Source organism: Chelon labrosus, assembly GCF_963514085.1.
Source record: "Chelon labrosus genome assembly, chromosome: 21".
In the NCBI taxonomy this organism is placed as follows: Eukaryota; Metazoa; Chordata; class Actinopteri; order Mugiliformes; family Mugilidae; genus Chelon; species Chelon labrosus.
In genome coordinates this window covers 8,895,907-8,916,705 of record NC_140354.1, presented here as the reverse complement: position 1 = coordinate 8,916,705, position 20,799 = coordinate 8,895,907, and the positions used below count along the sequence as shown (strand labels likewise).

At 39.3% G+C, this 20,799-nt stretch overlaps 1 protein-coding gene across 1 annotated transcript; it reads left to right on the top strand.

Moving 5' to 3' along the window:
• The first annotated feature begins 3,289 nt into the window (after nt 1–3,289).
• On the top strand, nt 3,290–6,487 carry LOC311506768 (dehydrogenase/reductase SDR family member 7C-B-like). Its single transcript, XM_084570834.1, has 7 exons — nt 3,290–3,444; nt 4,015–4,189; nt 4,266–4,378; nt 4,801–5,011; nt 5,091–5,183; nt 5,986–6,135; nt 6,216–6,487. The coding sequence occupies exons 1-7, from the start codon at nt 3,391–3,393 to the stop codon at nt 6,419–6,421; spliced, it is 1,002 nt and encodes a 333-aa protein (XP_084426960.1). The 5' UTR covers nt 3,290–3,390; the 3' UTR covers nt 6,422–6,487.
• Nucleotides 6,488–20,799: the final 14,312 nt, after the last annotated feature.

Below are 20,799 nucleotides of genomic sequence, written 5' to 3'. Positions count from 1 at the left end.
AGATTAACACCACAAAATAAACATGGGCTGCAAAAATATGCTAACAGGAATGCGGCTAATAATTATTTTTCACAATCTGCCATATATAACAATTTGATCAACTAACCATTTTGTCGATTAAATGTTTAAAAAGGTTATGGTAATCTCTTCAGTTTTATCAAACACCTAAAGCCCTAGAGACAAACACCAAATGTTTTGCAATTTTGTCAGAAAATTTACTAAAACAATTAATTGAGAATCACTCACAGCTGATCAACTTAACACTTATCATGGATATAAAGCAACTGTACATGAAACAATATGGGAACAATCAATAAATACGTAAACTAGTAGTAGTATGAATCAAACATAAATATGCAAATTCAGTTAAAGACAAAGACTACATCTGGTATCCAGCCATGCCACTGTTCACCATGCTGCTACTCTGATGTGCTGCTGTTTTAATGTCACAATTTTTTATCATGCTGCTGCTACTTTATAAGTGCGTTTATTTTACACTATACTGCCACTACTATTTGACTCCAGATTCAAGATTCAAAGAGTTGATTGTCATGTACAAAGTGTAGAAACATGTTTCCCTGTACAATGAAAATCTAATATAAAAGATACATATAATACAAAACTAGAAGATAACTAGTGCAAATATCGATGTGCAAGTGGGAATGTAAACAATGAACTGAAAAATGTAAACAGAAGCTGAAAAAGTGAACAGTGCGTTATATGGCATGAAGTAGTCCATCATTTTAGTCTATGATTCTAGACTCCTGTCAGCTGTTAAGGAGTCTGATGGCAGTGGGCAAGAAGGACTTCTGCTGTCTCGAGGTCCTACATTTCACACTCCTGCACCTCTGTTCTGAGGGTAGGAGTGTGAACAGTCTGTGTTGGGGGTGGGTGGGGTCCTTAGTGATGGAGGCAGCTCTCCTGCGGACTCTATGCTTGTAGATGCTCTGCAGAGAGGGGAGTGGCGTACTGGTGATCCTCTCAGCTGTCTTCACCACTCTCTGCAGACGTTTTTGGTAATGCTGCCGTACCACACGGTGATGCAGCTGGTCAAGCTGCTCTGTATGATGCAGCTGTAGAAGTTGCAGAGGATCTTAGCCTCAGCCTCCTCATGAAGTACAGCCACTGTTGAGCCTTCTTGACCAGCTGTGTGGTGTTCAGTGTCCAGGTGAGGTCTTGCCCACCCTTTCCACTTCAAATTCCTGCATAAACAGTGGATGATGATGGCTCCTCTCCTTCCTCATGTCCACTATCATCTCCTTGGTCTTGTCCGAGTCCTCAACACGGACAAGAACTTCAGGAACTTCAGGAAGGTGTTATCCTTGTGGGAGGCAACACAGTCGTGGGTAAACAGGGTGTATAGGATGAGGCTGAGGACACAACCCTGTGGGGTTCCAGTGTTAGTGAAGATGCTGGCTGAAGTCATTCATTTATTTATGAGGGCTTATTTATTTCACTTTTATTATACTGTATGTTACATATGGTCTGCCACATTTAAAAAAATCATCTTTTATTCATATACACGTCAAACCATGTGCCCTGGTGCGTTTACATAGTTCAAAAGTGGACACTGTACTTCTACAACCAAAGACAAGATTATCACTTTGGCATGCTCATGCAAAAAAGGAATATTATTGATAAAATCTAAATGAATATAGGTGATTAGTTTAGACCATAGACTGTTTATGGTTTACCTTAGGTTAAGTCTTGAATATATTACTGTATGTATCATATAGAATAAGAACCAGGTCTTAAGGAAGCCCTCTTTCAGCCACTGGAAGCCCCTCCCCTCCCATCTGTCATTCTAAACATACCACATTGACAACATGCATGGAAAATAACTGACTCAGCTGTGCTGCTATTAAAAGAGCTCAAATCCAAAAGTATTGCTGTGGCAGGCCGGCCTGGCTGTCATGTCACAGGAGCTCTGCTGAGGCGTACAGCTACAGCTCCTCAAGAGAGGAATTAAACCAGCAGAGGCCCAAGAAGCAGTAAGTGGTGCGCTGCTAATTCATTTCTTGCAGTGTTGAGGGTAGAGTCAGCTGGATGTGTCAGTCAGAAATTAACTGCTTCCTCAAATCCAGCAAAGACAGAGCAGTACAGCCAGTGGGAAAACTTTGCTTTATGATGTTTGATTAAATTTCAGAGACTGAAGGCAGAATGTGACAAAAAAAAAAGAGTTCAGCTACTTCCACACTGCTGTGGAATGATTTCGTGTGTGCTCTGTGACAGTGAGCCATTGTGAGAGCTCCACTATCTGTTTCTAGGGCAGTTTATAATTAGAAGCCTCGTCTTGGACAAACAACCGGCGCTCGGCATGGTAAACCTAAACTGAAAGGTTATCTTCCAGCTCATAGTTGGACACAACTTGTGAGTGTCTCTCTTTACACTCAGATGAGAGAAAATTGGCACTGTCAAGAAAATAACACTGTGAGGTGGTGGATGGATTATGAGACAACGGGCCATTGAACGAAGAAATGTAAAGTGCCCCCAAAACCTCTTTTAAAGAAGCACCATTCAGACTGAATGCTTTTGAAGTAATTTCATATCTCTTTGTAGTTATTTCATGTTTCTTTGTTGTCACTTCAAGTTTGCCATTGTATGTAATTGTGTTTCTTTGTAGTAACTTTGTGCAGTCATTTTTCATCTCTTTGCAGCTGTTCTTTGGACTTGTTTTGTGCCTCTGTGCAGTTGTTTTGCAGCTCTTCGTGGTTGTCTTGTGTCTCTTTATGGTTATTTTGTCTTTATTAGTGGATGTTTTGCTTCTTGTTGTAGTTGCTATGCATCTTTTTGTGACTGTTTTGTGTATGTTCTATAAACCTCTTGTCTCTCTGTGGCTGTTTTGTGTCTCTTTGTGGTTGTTTTGTGTATTTTTGTAGTACTTTATAGTTTTTTTGTGTTTTGTTATAGTTATGTGTCTTTATGTAGTTGTTACGTTTTTCTTTATAGTTGTTTTGTGTCTTTTTGTAGTTGTTATGTTTTTCTTTATAGTGGTTTTGTGTTTTCTTGTGGTTGTTTTGTGTAATATTGTAGTTATGTGTCTCTTTATAGTTATTTTGTGTCTTGTTTAGGCTGTTTAATGTCTTCATGTAGTTGGTACGTGTTTCTTTATAGTTGTTTTGTGTCTTATGTAATTGTTTGTGGTCCATTGTAGCTGTTTTGTGTTTCTTTATGGTTCTTTTGTGAATGCTAATGCTACCAATCAGACCGCAAATGCTTCAGATTTATGGGATATTGGGGTTTTAATTTACTGAATTTACTGAATGTACACAAATATTGAAATATGCATGTCGTTATGTCTTTATTGTGATCACTGGCGTACCGACATGGTTAAAAATGTCTTCTATGTCTTTGTTTCAGAATCATAAGAACTCATAGTTATAGCTAAAAATGGTTGTAGAGGGTGAGATGGAGTCCAATGTAACGGAGCCGGAGAGGTTCTGGGTATGAAACGCTCTGTAGATCTTAAATCATGATTGAAATCTCATCCCATCTCATTTGCATTGCCCCCAAATCAAAATTACTGTCCATTTAAAAATTATGTTTACATTCTTAACATGACCATGACTGTCATGATAATAACAATGACAGTTTATGATGGTTTTGTTGATCGTTCATTCTTTCTTTCTAGTCTTTCTGATGGTCTTGTCAGTCAGTGTGGCTTAATACAAAGACTTTAATGCTCGCTAATTAAAAGGTCATACACTGTTTGGCAATAACTCAAGTGTGAAAATGTGCCTTTTAATGGCGGGTTATCAGCACAATCTTGGCATGATACATTTTTGTATGGATCAAATGTATGAGATAAACCTGTCATTTACTGAGCTGATTCAGTTGGAGTCAAGTCAACTGTTTCCATTTCCAGTCTTTGTGCTAAGCTGAACAAAGCTAACCTGTGTTTATCATAGAGTGGTGTCTCTGTTTCTATCGATAAGCATGTTTTCACTAAAAAATAAAAAGTAGAATTTTCTATTTAATATCTTGTGATATTATATACCAACATGCTCTTTTCAGCATATCTTCCAGAACATGGACTCCTGGGCCACCACTGTCGTCTTACTCCCCTGCGTGGTCGTGCTGACTGCTGGATTTTTCTACCTCTATGGTGTGATTGTCGGTCTGTTGTCCAAAACATCAGTGCGCAATAAGGTGGTGGTTATAACGGATGCTCTGTCGGGGCTTGGCAAAGGTAACACAAACATAGTACAAATTTCCTATGGATTCTTTGGACATAACTTGACAGGTGCTGTGTGTCTTGTCCAAAGAATGCGCAGGTGTGTTTCACAAAGGCGGAGCGAGGCTCATCCTCTGCGGGAAAAGCTGGGAGAAACTTGAGGAACTTGCGGATGATTTGGCAAATGTCTCTGATCCCACAGTCGTAAGTCAAATGTAACAGATGTATTACGGTATGCGACATTATCAGAATAAAACTGATGCATCAACTTAATCCAGTGGTTCCCAACTGAAGGGTCAGAGGCCTCCTAAGGGTCACTGGACAAATTTCAGTTTTGTCTTGTTTATGGTGACAGTTTTAGTCGTTTTAAATCTTTAGACCTTAATGGTCACAACTACACACTTGCAGCAGAGCCTCTTTCAGACAACATAGAATAGACAACTATGACAACTATGAAAGGTTAATTAAAGATCAAACTTGGTGTATTTTGCAGTATTTGCACTGAAACAGCGAATGAATACATTTAATAGCTAGACTACTAAATGAAACTGATGTAACTGTTCATGAGCATACCGTCGGCAGTTTTCTTTAGGAAAGTGTAAGGTTTCACTGTTTCCCGTCCTCAGACGTTTCCTCCAAAGCTGGTCCTCCTGGACTTTGGAGATATGGACAGCATGCCTGAGGCGATCGCAGAGATCCTGGACTGTTATGGCTGCCTGGATATTCTCATCTTCAACAGCAGCATGAAGGTCAAGGCTCCAGCACAGAGTCTGTCTCTGGAGATGGACAAGCTGCTGATGGACAATAACTACTTCGGACCGGTCACACTGGCTAAAGGTGCACTGCCGATGGAAGAACGTGAGGCATCATTTAAGCCTGCAGAGGTGTAACGGCTGTGGTGATCTTTCTGTTTCAGGTGTGCTGCCCTCCATGATCTCCAGGAGGAGCGGTCACCTGCTCCTCATTAACAGCATCCAAGGGAAACTAGCCGTGCCTTTTCGCTCTACATGTGAGTTTATAAAGGGAAAACGTGTCCCTTAAAACCTAAACATATGCCTTTTTTGCATGAAACGGTCTAAGCTTATTTTCTAACTAACGTTAGCATTCAAAGCTAGTGTTAGCATAGAAACTGACTTTGACACTAAAACTAACTGTAGCATCAAATAAATTAAAGTTAGCATATCAATATAAAATAAGCATAAAAAGCTAAAGTGAGCATGGAAATAAAAAGCTAATTTTAGATTTCTGAAGCACACAAACCTAAAAGTTGCGCAAAAACTAGCTGGACATTTAATGCTTGTTTCAACCCAAATATTAGCATACAAGCTAGTGTCGCTATTAAAAACTAAATTTACCATAGAAGTAAAACAAATTAGTTAGCTTAGTTAACACTGAAAAAATTATTCTTGCATAAAAAGCTAACATTGGAATTCAAAGCTAGTTTAAGGTTAAAAGCTAACACTAGCACGGTAAGAAATACAAATTCATAGCTAGCTTAAAAAATGCAAGTTATAATTTGCCGTTTTCATGCATAAAAACAGCTTACCATGTTAGTTTCCTGACATTTTGGCCCATTTTCTGCTTCCTGATCTTGCCGATGATTAGACCGTCAATTGAGAACACATGTATTGAGTCCTCCACTTGTCCTCCACCCAATGAGAAATCTAATCATTTTCTTTGACCTGCATTTAGCGCTATCATCAGGTTAAACTTTTGGGTTGATTGTTATTTTTACTGGTGTGTCAGAATGAGGTATGTAGACGTCCGTGGGTGAAGATACAGTGTTGTCAGAAATGAACTCTGGATTCCAGATGCAGCCTCTAAACATGCAGTCCAGGCCTTCTTTGACTGCCTGAGAGCTGAAGTAGAAGAGTACGGCATCTCAGTCAGCACCATAAACCACACCTTCATCAGCCGCTCTGAGGCAACAGAGACAGCGTCCTCCAAGTCCATCTGGTCATGTGAGTTAAATAAGAGCAATTAGTATCATGTGGAAAGCATGTGTTGCTTTGAATTCTGAATAAATAAATCTCCTTTGCAGTGCTGTACACTAGGAAGCCCCTCGGCGTTTCTCCAGATGAGGCAACTACAGAGATTGTGAAGACTTTAAACAACAAGAGGAAAGAGGTGGTAATTGCTCCCTCGCTCCCCAAGGTGGCCATTTACGCCAGGTCCTTTTTCCCCAACGTGTTCTTCTCTGTGATGGCTGCAGGGGTGAACAACGTTGCCGCCGCCGAGAGAACGTAAAGATGCTGTGATAACAGGATATCTCTGATAACAAGTTTTCATCGATTATCCACTGATATGTCAGTGTAGAAAATGTCATAAATGTGTAAAAAAATATAAAGTAATGAGGGCTTGAACGATTGGGGTGATTAATGTGCTAACACTTTATTGTAAGGGTACATGAATTATCATGAACTCATGACTGCCAAAAACATTTTATGTCAACCCTGTTACCAATCTAAGGTGACAGGGTTGACGGAAGTACATTGTGTGCTTATGTCTCAACATGAAAGTGTACTTGTTTTAGCAAAATGATTTACAAAATATACACTTTTTGCAGATTTTATCACCAAAGATCATAGTTTTACTATTTATTCTAAAGATATGTGGACTTATGGGTCAGTAACCTCAACACAGAATGATCTATACATCTTCACTGCACTGGGTTTTAAGAAATGTGCTTTATAAATCAAATTATTATTGGTGTCATAAGTTCAAATAAATGACTGTTACTATTTAAGTAATTTTACTTAAAGAGATGTCCCATGCACCATAGCAATACCTAACTAGAAATAGTTACACAAGTTTATATCATATCCATTTGTTTGTTATTATTTCTAGTTCAATAACTAGCTTTGTTCAAGGCAAAACATCTTGGAATGCTAAAGTTATTTTTAATACCAAGAGTTAATTGAATACAGCTAACGATGGTCTGTAGTATGTCAGTATAACCAAAGAAGATTATACTAATGAAAAACCAGCGTGGTTTGAAAACGAGCTGCTAAGAGCAGCGCTGTGTGTTGATGAGATGGCAGCATACTGAGGAAGTTCCATATCAGTTTGCCATAATTATTTTCCTGTCCTCTTCTCTAAGTCACGTTCAACCCGGCTCGGTGCTACACAGGCTACAGCAAATTAGCCGGGCGCACTCGATAGCTGGTTAGCTTGGTAGCTCTATGCTAACGTCCGCCTTTTTAGTTAGTGTAGACTGGATTCAGTTCGGGGCTAATTGAGCCATCGTTATTTAATTGGACGGGTCTGGGTCCGACATTTAAACACATTTTTTCCCTGCGGGGACCTCCCAAAGATATTAATAAAGTTATCTATCTATCTATCTATCTATCTATCGATCTACATAAGCGGACATTAGCATAGCGTTAGCTCCCTACGCTAGCTACATAACTCTTTGGTGATTTAATAAATAAACAAAAAATGCTTCAACCACAATCTATCCTTTCAACATGATTAAACCCTATGACAAAATAAATAACTTTAAAGTTTTTATTGTAAGGTAGACTGTGAGCCAGGTTTTGCTTTGTCGTGTTTACGATTTAATAGCTAAACAAAATGCTTATCAAGTTAGCATATTAAATTAGCCCTGCAAACTAAAACCTAACATTGAAAATGGACAAACTATGCACTATTTAGGATTGCACTGTGACATAATAACTTCAATAAACTGATTTTGACACTACTTTTGCGTCTATACTTGACAACTGGTAGCACACATCATCTAGCATAAGGAAACTAGCTCTAAACTTCACACTCACTGAGCCTACTAGCCTAGTTAGCATAACAGTCATAGCAGAATGACAGAAAGCCTAACCTATTATTAAATACAATTCAACTATTGTTATTTTTATTTTCACTAAAGCAAATAAAGACATTTATCTATGGTTTCCAGCTTATATCATATCCTTTTTTTTTAATTGTTTCTACTTCAATAACGAATATATTAATCTATTAATTTAAGGCCAAACACGTTAAAGAGTTTGTAATTTAATTCTTCATGTCATGAATTAAACATACTAAAAAAGCACCATTGTTCTTGAACTTGCAAACTCATCATGAATCAGTTGTTACTGTAGAAAACAAAAGACGTGACGCAAAGGTTTGATTTAATATTTATTGAGTTTAAATTGAATTGGAATTTAAATTTTAATTATTTTTAATACCTTTAATGTAAATTAATTTGACAGAATTTTTAATTTAATTTAATTTAATTTGAATTAAAGTGTCCACATGAGGACTATGGGAGAAAACCGTAGTTCCCGGTGAAAACCCATGCACACATGGGGAGAACGTGCAAACAAATTGTTCCACCTTGTGGCCCATCCGAGGATCCATGGAGCCCTAGTCTTCTTCTTCTTCACTCCATCGTGTCAACCATGCAGCTGAAGCTCCTTTTCACCCAAGAGAAGAAGCGTTTGTGTCAAGACTGTCTGCAGGGATAGGATGCACAGATTCAGTCACAGACCAAGAACCCAGATGTAGTGGTGATTTAACCGGTTTATTGCCAAGACAGAGGTAGCAGGTGGGAGGAGATATGTCACTAATTTATCCATCAGTGGCTGGTAGATATTACATTTCAAAAAGTTAATTTTGACCCCTGCTTACATTCATGAGGTCTCATCTATAGTGGGAATGCACATATGCACAATATCATCAGTTTTGTGCATTACGTAGTGCTTATGATATAATTATATAATTATTACCTTGATCAGTTCTACCAGGTCTTTTCCAAGGAAAGGCATCACTGGCTCCTCGGTCTGGTACTTCCTCAAAAAGGGATCAAATGACTGGGCAACACTCCTAAAAAACTGGAGCTTAGGTAAAGTCAGTGGATCTATCTGAGCCGCTACTATCACATCAAAACTTGCAGTACCAGGGTTTGGCAGCTCTTTTGTCTTCATAGCATTTAGATACGACAGAAGAGATGGTCAGACTTCCAGAGCTCTCTCGACAACCGGCAGATTTTCAAGCCACCGATGACCACAGAATGACAATGGGAACAGTGTAGATCTGGTGATTTTGACATAGTCTTCCCTCCTTGCTGGCACGTTGTGTAACAAGGTATACGTCTACCTGCCACATTGAGAACCCCGTTTTAAAGGCATTATGCAAGGTGTGCAGTCCACAGCTTCCCACAGAGCGCTGCGTAACCAGACTGAAAAAGGTCAAAAATTTTAAATTCACATTGGGCCCATCCACTGAAATGGAGATAAGCCTGCTAAGATCCAGTTGGTCCGCACATTCCTTAGGTAAACAAACAAGCAAGCAAACAATCAATCATTCAATCAATCTATCTATCAATCAATCAAATATGAACACATATGTACTATTCACAACATTTGCATGCTTTCTGCATCAAATTCAAGTAATAATCAGTCATAGCTTTTCAAATTACATACTCAACGTACTTTAAATGGCATATTTACCAAAAAGCGTGTACCACCCTGTCTTTAACACACAACACTCACTCGGATGTTCTCGTACACATGTCTTCACTCAAACACAGCACCTACAGGGTACTATTCTGGAAAACTGAGGAGCCAAATCCCTAATAATCACTAGTACTAGTACTAGTACTATAATACTAGTATAATGAGATGTCATAAATAAATCTCAAATTATTATATATATTATTATGATAAAACATTTACTTACTTTGACTTCTTTAAGGAAGTCCTTGGCTGTGGAATGCCCCACACAAATACACATCTGGTATCTGGAGAGTACCAGGTCGCCATCCCAGAAGCACACATAAAGATCAAGTTGTTTCTTTTTTGATGTTTGATTCAGGCTGTTATCAAACATGAGGACAAATGACCCGGAGACGTTTGAGATGAGCTTGGCCTTCTTCTCCTTCCTCAGTTTCAGAGACCTTTGTGCCCTTCTCAGTCTGCAGAGCTGCCCTCAAAGTCCACTGGTCAGATGTTTAATGCCCTCCTTTTCTTCTGCTGTTGCTTGTTTTGAACTGCTTATTGAGAGTCTTGATCTCCCTCCTCAGTTGCAAGATCTCGTTTGGTTTCCAGTTGTTCCGCTGCTGCCCTTCCTTTCTTCTGTGCCAAAGCGTTTTCTGGCCATGATGAAGATGATTGTTGTCATGTTGTCAATATTCCTCTCGGCTGCTCCTGCTAATGTGGCTTCAAGAAATCTGTCTAGGTCCTCATCTAGTTGGTTCCATGCAGTGCTGTTGTTTATTTGGGGCCATTTCACTTTCTCTGTCGTAGGTTTGGTGTCTGAGGTAGAACAGAAGAGAAGAGTCCCTCCTGTGGCTTTGATTCGTGGCTAATGATATGTGGACTTATGGGTCAGTAACCTCAACACAGAATGATCTATACATCTTCACTGCACTGGGTTTTAAGAAATGTGCTTTATAAATCAAATAAGTTCAAATAAATGGCTGTTACTATTTAAGTCATTTTACTTAAAGGTATGTCCCATTCATCATAGAAATACTTAACTAGAAATAGTTAGTTACACTAGTTTATATATTATCCATTTTTTTTTTTTATTGTTTCTACTACAAAAACGAATATAATAAGCTATTAAGGTCAAGCATGTTAAAGAGATTGAAATTTAATTCTTCATGTCATGAATTAATTCTTGAAGTCTCAAACTCATCATGAATCAGTTGTTACTGTAGAAATATAAAAGACATGTGACGCAAAGGTTTGAGTTAATATTTATTGAGTTGAATTTAAATTGAATTGGAGTTAAGTTTAATTTTAATAATATTTAAAATTTAAAATTTAATATTTAAAATTTAATTTGACAAATTTTTGAATTGATTTGAATTGGATTTAAATGAAATGAAATTTAGAATTTAAATTTGAAACAAAGTGTCCACATGTGGACTATGGGAAAAAACCGGAGCACCCGGGGAAAAACCCATGCATGCACACATGGGGAGAACTTGCAAACATGCAAATTGTTCCACCATTTGGCCCATCCTAGGATCCATGGATCCGTAGTCTTCTCCTTCCTCACTCCACCGTGTCAACCTTGCAGCTGAAGGTCCTCTTCACCCAAGAGAAGAACCGTCTGAAGCAGTTCTTCTTTTTCTTCTTTGGGACTTTGCTGTCATCTGAAAAACAGCAAACATGAAATACTTCAGCCATGCTCAGAATTAAAAACAACAACAACGTGGAGACAGCTTGAGAAACAAGTGAAAATGAATTGTTCTCACCCAAGGTCGGGGGGTCTGTGTCCACAAGGTTGCTGGTGGTGTAAACGGTTGAAGCAGGGTATGGTGTAGTATGTGAACTAAACACACAAATGAACTCTGAGTTAGTATCTTAGTCCTGTTTAGAGCTAGGTTTGTTTCCTCTGATGGAGGAATAAATGTCTCTAAAACATTACAAGAAAGACCTTTACCTCTGGCCAGTGTCCTCATGAGGCGTGTTCTCGGGGTCTGCAGGCTGAACAGAGATGACACTTGGTGGCAGAGCCTCATGTGTGCTGTTGAATGAAGACATATGATCAATCACTTGCAGTAGAGGCAGCTGTCTAGATATGGGAGCATACAATGTTTTTTCTTATAGAAGTAAGGAATGATGTTGCATTAGCGTAAACACACAAATACACACTGAGTTTGTATGTTAGTCCTGTTTAAGGCTCAGTTTGTCTCCTCTGGTGGAGCCATAGATTTTTTGGAAGAAAGACCTTTACCTCAAGTTAGAGTCCTCACTAGGCTCATCTCCCAAGTGGATCCTGTTCTCGGGGTCTGCAGGCTGAACAGAGATGACACTTGGTGGCAGAGCCTCATGTGTGCTGTTGAATGAAGACAAGGAATGATGTTGCGTTAGCGTGTGGACTAAATACACAAATACACACTGAGTTTGTATGTTAGTCCTGTTTAAGGTTCAGATTGTCTCCTCTGGTGGAGCCATAAGTTTCTCTAGAAGAAAGACCTTTACCTCAGGTTAGAGTCCTCACTAGGCTCATCTCCCAGGTGGATCCTGTTCTCGGGGTCTGCAGGCTGAACAGAGATGACACTTGGTGGCAGAGCCTCATGTGTGCTGTTGAACGAAGACATATGATTAATCACTTGCAGTAGAGGCATCTGACTAGATATGGGAGCATACAGTGTTTTTTCTTATAGAAGTAAGGAATGATGTTGCGTTAGTGTGTGGACTAAATACACAAATACACACTGAGTCTGTATGTTAGTCCTGTTTGGGGCTCAGTTTGTCTCCTCTGGTGGAGCCATAAGTTTCTCTAGAAGAAAGACCTTTACCTCAGGTTAGAGTCCTCACTAGGCTCATCTCCCAAGTGGATCCTGTTCTCGGGGTCTGCAGACTGAACCAAGATGACACCTGGTGGCAGAGCCTTACTTATCCTATTGAATGAAAACATACAGTTAATCACCTGCACTATAGACAGCCGTCTAATGATGACCCTGATGAAGGAGGAATTTACACTTACCTGTTTTCAGTTTGAGTCCCTACATCCAACTGCATCTGGCTGCTGCTGGCTTCAGGTTCATTACTACAAGAAAATAAATAAAGCTCACATGTTGAGTTTAGGACCAAAAAAGCAGAGTACGCAAACATGCAATCAGCCAAATGAGAAATATATCACCTGTTGGGTCCACTGAGGTTGGAGGTGCTGTTCAGGTAGCTTTGTGTTATGAAAGGATGGTTGAGGATACCACTGGGGGTGATCCTGTCCCTCTCATCCCACTGGAGCATTGCCTTCAGCAGCTCGATACACTCCCGCCTCTCATCTGCTTCTCTTGGGTTGTCTTTCTCCAGACGCACCTGGTTTAGGAAACATTTGAAGAACACAACTGTGGTCAAGTCCTTCCTAAAGCATGAACTACAATTAATGTACATCCCTTTTCAGCTGATGGGTAAAGCTTCATCAAACACTTACCGTTTTCATTTCGTCCAGGGAGCGGATATCGTGTCTGTGGTTGTCTGCTGAGCCATCCTCCTTGCCCCACTCCTGGAGGTACTCCTCAGGTGTCTAAACGAAGACAAGATTCCAAATATTTGAAATACTGAGTTATAAAACCTTTATCTAATTAGATAAAGAAAGGTCAATGATAAAATAGCTGTCAAAAAAGTCACGGCTTGTGTGTTGTACCTTCAGCTGCCACTGATCATCTGTTTTCTTATAAAACAGACGCGTCTTCTTCCCAATTCTAAGCAGATGCTGCGGTGGTGGACCCAGGAGATCAGTGATGAATCTGAGCTGCACACATAGCACATCACCATGTTAGTCATGAAGCTTTGTTCAGGGCAAAACATCTTGGAACACTAAAGTTAATTTTAAAACCAAGAGTTAATTGGAATGGTATATTACTTACTGCGTTGTATTCATTGCTCACTGGAAAGAGTTGAACAAAAAACACCATGGCAGCCATCACAGAGCCCAGCGACCAGATGTCGATGGCCTCTGAAAATGGCAGCCCCAGTAGGATTTCCGGTGCTCTGAGTGTGGAAAAAAGAAAATACACATTTAATGAAGTAAGTTTGAAACTGACACTGAAGAGTCAATCTCCTCCTTTCAATGTGATCTCTGTTACCTGTTATCAATTGTCTGGACAGTCTCTCCTGGCTTTGCATGCCACCTGAAAACTGTTAAACCAAAGTCAATAAGTTTAAGCTTGAAGGGCTGTCTCATGTGATCCACCATCATGATGTTGTCTATCTTCAGGTCCGCGTGGATCGCGCCAACACTCTTCAAGGCTCGGAACGCTACGGCCATCTGCAAGAAACAGCGGTTACATCAACATTGATTATTGATACTGATGATCCAGTCATAGGAACTGTTTGCTAAAGTTACACAGGTGTTTCAAGCAGCAAATCGGTTTATTGTATTAGCATTGAACAAGATGAAAATAAGTGCAAGACAGAGTTTGTCAAACCTGTTGAATAACGATCCGGATGTGCTCCAGTCGCATTGGTCCTCCTAAAATATTCAGGTAGTCCTCCAGGCTGATGTCCAACATCTCATACATCAGGCACGTTGTTTCGTTTTCAGAATATGTCCCCAGATATTTGATGATGTTGGACGTCTCCAAGTTGTACTGCATAAGGTTTTCCATGATACGTGCCTGAGGAGACATGACATTTCAGTTTTTGTATCAGTTGTACAATGCTCAGTTTTTAAAATAGTCGTTTCTTTAGATGGCTGGTGACTAGGGGTGAGGCAATGGGGAGACATCTGGTACAGATTCATTAGCATGAAACTTAGAAGTAAACAGTACTTCTCCAACCATGTCCAGACCCCTGTGTGACCTGAACCCCCGTTTAACATGTCCTGATTGTGTGCAGTCAAAATGAACAGTGTCTCACCTCCCATTGCGCATTTCTGGAAAACTTCTGTGGAAAAACCTTTATTGCCATGACTTCCTCGCTTTCCTCCTTCACACACGCCACCACTGTCCCGTAGGTGCCTCGTCCCAGGACTCGCACAAACTGGTAGTCCTTTGGGATTGGGAAGCAGCAGTTTGACTCGCTCTCCAGGGAGCTACTCGATGAAGAACTCCAGTGAAACATTTTTCTTTTGTCACAAACAGCTGGAAAGAAACATCATTTTACGCATCTACTACTGTTAAACACATTTGATAAACTATCTACAAGACTACAAGTTTTGTTTAGGAATATATACCACTAATGCACTATACCACTGAAATTACTGATATATATCCCTCTTGTTATACAAAGACTCTGTGTCAGATTTTACTTTTAACCTCATTCAAATAATCAATCAATCACTCAGTTAAACTATCCGTTGTTGCAAGCTCATGGTGGAAGTGAACTTGTTTGAAGATCGGTGTCGTCGATTCGTCTCTGGTTAACTCTCCTGTGGATGATCGTCTTGATTCTGATCTTGATTTTGGTCCAGTTGGGCTGAAAAATAGAATGAATCTCTGTGATGTCATCGTGATGTCATTCCTGGCCTCTGTCATAGAATTCTGAAGAAACAGGGGGTCAGTTAAATGTAAACAAACACTGGTGTGGTCATTGTACACTAGCAACATGTGGCAAAAATACAAAATTATTTTAATTCCTGAATAACCAGTAAAGTGGAACTTAATATTCTACCACTGATAATAACTCTGGTATGAAGCAGCTCTACTGTAGACTTAAGAAGGTGCACCAATTCTTTTGAAGTGTTGGTTTGACTTTGGGTAGCTAATTGAAGTTTAAAATTAAATAATAGGTTGTCTCCCATAAATTATATCAATATCATGTAACTAGTTTGAATGGTCACGTGACCAGGCCTCTTTACTTACTTCCTGCCACTTCAGAAGGAGATGTCTGCCTCAAAAATTTACAAGAGGAAGTAAGTAAAATACAAGTTCTCCACACCTTGTGCCCATACTAGGATCCATGGAGCCGTAGTCTTCTTCTACTTCACTCCATCGTGTCAACCTTGCAGCTGAAGCTCCTCTTCACCCAAGAGAAGAAGCGTCTGAAGTAGTTCTTATTTTTCTTCTTCGAGACTTTGCTGTCATCTGAAAAACAGCAAACATGAAAATACTTCAGCCACGCTCAGAATTAAAAACAACAACAACATGGACCGTCTCAACAGTTAGAGAAACAAGTGAAACATTACCTTAACCTCAGGCCAGTGTCCTCATGAGGTGTGAAGTGGATCCTGTTCTTGGGGTCAGCAGGCTGAACCAAGATGACACTTGGTGGCAGAGCCTCACTTATTCTATTGAATGAAAACATACAGTTGATCACCTGCACTACAGGCAGCCGTCTAATGATGACCCTGATGAAGCAGGAATTTACACTTCCTTATCTTCAGTTTGAGTCCCTACATCCATCTGTTTCTGGCTGGTGGTGGCCTCAGATGTCGATGGCCACTGAAAATGGCAGCCCCAGTATGATTTCCGGTGCTCTGAGTGTGGAAAAAAGAAAATACACATTTAATGAAGTAAGTTACATTGTCTATCCAAAAAAGGTTCCAAAAGTTGAACACAAAAGTTGAACACAAAACACCATGGCAGCAATTACACAGCCCAGCGACCAGATGTCGATGGCCTCTGAAAATGGCAAACACAAGTTGTGTCAATTCCTGACACACTATGTGTCTATATAAGGACCACACATTTTGTGTCTTTTAACACAAGTACTGTGTTGATTTGTAGTCTTTATATGGGCACATTAGTGTGTTAAAAATGTGTTAATCCTATTCCTAAGTATAAACAGACATAACATTTTGAAGCTTTGTATTTATTGTACATCAACATTTTATGCATAAGCTCAACCTGCTTTTTAAAAAAATATTATTTTATTTTTTAGGATTTTGAATGGTAGAATAACACAACACTCATTAGATAAACAACAACGTACACTGATGATCTATTTAAAAACGTGCTGCTTTGGCTCTGATGCAGCTGCCTCTCTGTGTCTTCATTTTAATATTTAAATGAACCAAGTCCTGAATAGGTGGCAGTAGATGGTCTGTAGTATGACAGTATAACCAAAGATGATTAATGAAAAACCAGTGTGGTTTGGAAAACGAGCTGCTCAGAGCTCCGCACTGTGTGTTGCTGAGATGGCATCATACTGAGGAAGTTCCATTAGACACCAATTTGCCATAATTCTTTTCCTGTCCTCTTCTCTAAGTCACGTTCAACCCGGCTCGGTGCTAAACAGGCTACAGCAAATTAGCCGGGCGCGCTCAGTAGCTGGTTAGCTTGGTAGCTCTATGCTAACGTCCGCCTTTTTAGTTAGTGTGGACTGGATTCAGTTCGGGGCTAATTGAGCCATCGTCATTTAATTGGACGGGTCCGTGTCCTTTTCTTACAACAAATGATGTTTAAACACATAGGCGGACATTAGCATAGCGTTAGCTCCCTACGCTAGCTACATACATATTTGGTGACTTAATAAATAAACAAACAAAAAATGCTTCAACCACAGTCTATCCCTTCAACATGATGAAACTCTATGACAAAATAAATAACTTTAAAGTTTTTATTGTAAGGTAAACTGTGAGCCAGGTTTTGCTTTCTTGCACTGTTACGATTTAATAGCTAAACAAAATGCTGATCAAGTTAGCATATTAAATTAGCCACGGAAAACTAAAACCTAACATTGAAATGGCCAAACTATGCGCTATTTAGCATTGCATAGTGATATAATTACATAAAAAGCTATAGCCTATAGGAAGACAATGAATAAAATGATTTTAACACTACTTTTGCGTCTATGCTTGACAATTGGTAGCACACATCACCTAGCATAAGGAAGCTAGCTCCAAACTTCACACTCACTGAGCCTAGCCTAGTTAGCAAAACAGTCATAGCAGAATGACAGAAAGCCTAACCTATTATTAAATACAATTCAACTATTATTATTTTCGCTAAAGCAAATAAAGTGCAAAGACATTTACCTTTAGTTTCCAGCTGCCTGGTAGCCATTACCGTTGGTTTTCAAGAATTAGGCGCAAAAGAAGAGATGATGAAATAGGATGTGGTCGATTTAACACGTTGTGTGAAAACAACACAATATGTGTCTGCTTGGTGGTAACATACATTTATTCTACCTGATTATCCAGTAAAGTGGAACTGAAAATAACATCACCAGTTCCTGAACTCAGCTATGAAGCAGCTCTACTGCAGACTTAAGACACCATATTCTGAGGACAAAATAAAGCTTCAAAACAACAAAAAACAAAAAACAAAAAAAAAATTCATATAATGGATATGACCAAGATTAGCTAAAATATTGACTTGTTAGTTTTTGTGTGGCATCAGATTTATAATTTATTATCCTCTTGAGACCTTAGCGGACAAAAATGTCCCATTGACTGCCATTATAGCCGCATTTTTTAATCTCTCAGCCATGGCACAATATAATCATTCATTCTGCAATATTAGGGTTTCATTTTTGAGAAAAACGGTCAAATTAAATAAGGTCATGATAAAGTAATGCAGTTAATCATGATCTTATTTGGCTCTGACTCGTCAGCTTTTAGCTTATCCCTTTACTACAGACTTTACTATCATGAGCATCATTAATAACTCATAAATCATGATGATTCCCATACCGTAGTTGTACCAATAATTAATATGTTGTTCTGTGTATGTATTAATATATGAAGTCCTGATAATTCATGCATAATTTAATGCACAAATTATCATGAATTCATGTAGCCTTACCATAAAGTGTTTTCATTAATGTTGTGTCAGCTGACAACATCATTGTCTTCACAAACATCTCGGACTTTGTGTAAACGTATGGTTTGCCATAAAATCCATAAGTTGTTAACACATCCAAAGAATACCCCCTTCTGCATCTATGTAGTTAAACATGGTTTTATATATTTCCCCAGCAGAAAAAAAAACACACATTTCTTTGTGTTTACTGTTTATCATTCATAAAGTAATGCAGAATTTGCATAGAAATGGGTATTATGCTTAAATGGGTTCATCACTTCTTGCATTTGTGGACTTCCTTACAGTTGTAATAATTATTTGTGTCCATGTAGTAGTATTATGCAGCTGTCTGTTTTTAATGGTTTTTGTTGTTAGAACTTGTCTTTCTAATCTTTTATTTTAATTATCGAACTCACACCTCATTTTGAATGAAGTTTACTATGTAATTTGGCGCTTACCAAATTTAAACCCTATCCAGTTCATAGCTTGTTAAAGACGGTATTCCTAAAGACATGATCGAGTTCACACATGGAGACCTCACTGAAGGGCCTCACCAGCACCAAGATGGCCCATCACGGGGCTGATCCAGCAGCTGGTGAAGGGTTGTGCTGAGACAGACCAGATGCACAACAACCAGAAAACCTCAGAGGTGATCGTGAACACAGCAGGAGGATCACAGCACCATGCAGAGGATCCTGCCTCAGGGTGATGATGATTAAAATGATAAGAATTATAATAAAACAATAGTACTGCTCAAGAGTATTTAAATCCACTCATGAATGCACATTGCAATAACCTGTTATAAGGTTAGGCGTAAGCTCAGTTAAGAAGCAGGTGGCGTTGCTTGTTTCATCCAGCTTCAAACTGTCATGATCACACAAGTTACAAGAGAATAAGTATTTCATCTACAGTTGAGTTCATGCCGCAGGCCAGATTAGATCCTCTGGTGTTCTCAGGTTTTCGCCCGCGGGGTATGTTTGACGCCCCTGTTTTACAGCATAATACAAGGTCACTAAGAGGAGAGTTTGAAATCAGCAGTTTTATTTATTTAATTGCATTATTTTAATTGCAACCATTATAAAATGCAAAATATCACAGGAAGCAGTGACTCCTTGACAAGGTTTTCAAGTTAAAGACTCTACTACTGTGTGCTATTTCAGTGTGTTTTACATTTTAAGAACAGAAAGCACTGGAGCAACTTTGATTTGTTGCACATCACGTTCATCAGCAGCCAGTGTCAACTTCCATTTAAAATCATTTGTAGTCTATTGCTTTTGTAGTGTGGACACACTGTCAGTCTCAGTCCTGCAAAGTTTTGACTTCTTGCCGATTAATAAATGGTCTTTTCAACCTACTGGTACTCAGAGAGCTTTGCAGTCACGATGTTCACTGCCCAATAGCAATGTGTGTAAACATCAAATTGTATTAAATGTTTAATAACAGGAAAGAAAGCAAAAATACATTGATCAGCCATAACATTAAAACCACTGACAGGTCAAGTGAATAACACTGACCATCTTGTGACAATATAATGTTCTGCTGGGAACCTGGTCTTCTGCTGCCAGAGTTCTACATAACCCCATTAACTGCACAGTAATTCCACTGTGTGTCCACACAGTTTCGGGTTCTCCATCCCACCACAACTCCTGTCGGTTTGATTTATTTATTTTTTTTGCTTATTTGCTTTATTTGTTTGGGTCAAATATTTTCTTTTGTTGCTCATTTGGTTTATTTCTGTGTGGGTTAAATATTTGGTTAAATATTTTCATTCGCGGGGTGGCACAGTGGCGTGGTGGTTAGCACTGATGTCTCACAGCAAGAAGGATCCGTGGTTCCGTGGGCCGACTGGGCCTTTCTGTCTGCATGGGTTCCCTCCGGGTACTCCGGCTTCCTCCCACCGTCCAAAGACGTGCTCATTAGGTTCATTGGTGATTCTAAATTGGCTGTAGGTGTGCATGTGAGTGTGAATGGTTGTCTGTCTCTCTGTGTTAGCCCTGTGATAGACTGAAGACATGTCCAGGGTGGACCCCGCCTCGAATTTTCGTTCGTTTATTTGGGTTAATATCCAGCTGTTGGGTTTGCTTTTAGCTCGTAGGTTTATTACTATTCCTGGCCCCCGCCCACAGCTGAGTTTTTGGTGTTAAGTTTGTTTCATTATTAACATGTTACTTTGTTTTCTTTGTATATTTGTATTATCCACACGAATTAAGCAAATGTCTGTGATTAATGGTCTAAATTTATGGTCAGTTTTGTCCGTCTTTAGACTGGCTATAGGCGGAAACAGATTAAGAGTATTTGTGTTTTCTCTGAGATGAGAATAAATAAGTTTCGTTTCTCTGCCGACCGATTGAGTGGCTGTTCACTGCAAATTCACTACTCATGAGTCCCTGCTTAACTGAGAGCAGGGACTCATGAGTAGTGAATCTGCAGCGGATTCGCTCCTGGAGTGGCTGAGTGCCTTAGTTTGCGCTTCTTGATAGTGATCAAG

Coding starts and splice junctions, on each gene's coding strand:
- LOC311506768 (XM_084570834.1), top strand. CDS start 3,391: ATGGTTGTAGAGGGTGAGATGGAGTCCAATGTAACGGAGCCGGAGAGG. Junction 4,190..4,265: donor TCTGTCGGGGCTTGGCAAAG/GTAACACAAACA, acceptor TCTTGTCCAAAG/AATGCGCAGGTGTGTTTCAC. Junction 5,012..5,090: donor ACCGGTCACACTGGCTAAAG/GTGCACTGCCGA, acceptor TTTCTGTTTCAG/GTGTGCTGCCCTCCATGATC.